This window comes from Buceros rhinoceros, unplaced genomic scaffold, assembly GCF_000710305.1.
Source record: "Buceros rhinoceros silvestris isolate BGI_N320 unplaced genomic scaffold, ASM71030v1 scaffold34196, whole genome shotgun sequence".
In the NCBI taxonomy this organism is placed as follows: Eukaryota; Metazoa; Chordata; class Aves; order Bucerotiformes; family Bucerotidae; genus Buceros; species Buceros rhinoceros.
Genome location: NW_010417469.1, coordinates 6,225 through 6,750, shown reverse-complemented (window position 1 = coordinate 6,750; position 526 = coordinate 6,225). Strand labels below are relative to the sequence as shown.

The window sequence follows — 526 nt, the reverse complement described above, 5'->3', positions numbered from 1 at the left end:
GACACGCTGCTTGCGGCGGTTGAAGAGCAGGACGCCCTTGGAGCTGGGGCCAGGTGCCGTGGTGAGCTGCGCTGCAATCCTCTGGCTCCGTGCCTTCGCCTCCTTCAGCTCCTTCTCAGAGAGGCTGGCGCTGCGGGAGAGACCTGGGCAGAGGGGAGAGGGGGGTTAGAAAGGCTTGGGAGGGATGTGGGATCTCAGCCCTCCCCAGCCAGGGCCAGCAACCCTTTCTCCAGGTCCCTCACAGCATCCCAACCCCTTCCTGGCTTCTGGGGGAAGGGGGGATGTTCCTGGGGAATATCGAAGTCCAGGGGTGGTGGGGACCCAAGGCAGCCCCCACCCAGCTGCTGAGCTGCAGCTCTGCACACTACAGGGACAGACAGCAGAGCCCAGAGGACACTCAGGGGCACTCAAGACCTTTCCTTCTCTCCAGCCCTCTATTTCCCATCACAGTGACTGTATGGGAAAGGAATTTCTCCAAGGGCTTCGGCAAGTCTCAGGTTGCAGCTCACATGGTTTTGGCCCCCAG

The 526-nt window shown here is 61.8% G+C and overlaps 1 protein-coding gene across 1 annotated transcript in view; it reads right to left on the bottom strand.

Annotated features, from left to right (window-relative positions):
• The window catches only part of SYNPO (synaptopodin), a gene marked incomplete at both ends in the record, with an annotated part of 2,356 nt that extends 2,213 nt beyond the window's left edge, over positions 1–143 (bottom strand). Inside the window, 1 exon segment of the mRNA XM_010138219.1 lies at positions 4–143. Within this exon segment, the coding sequence (XP_010136521.1) occupies positions 4–143 (140 nt within the window).
• Positions 144–526: the final 383 nt, after the last annotated feature.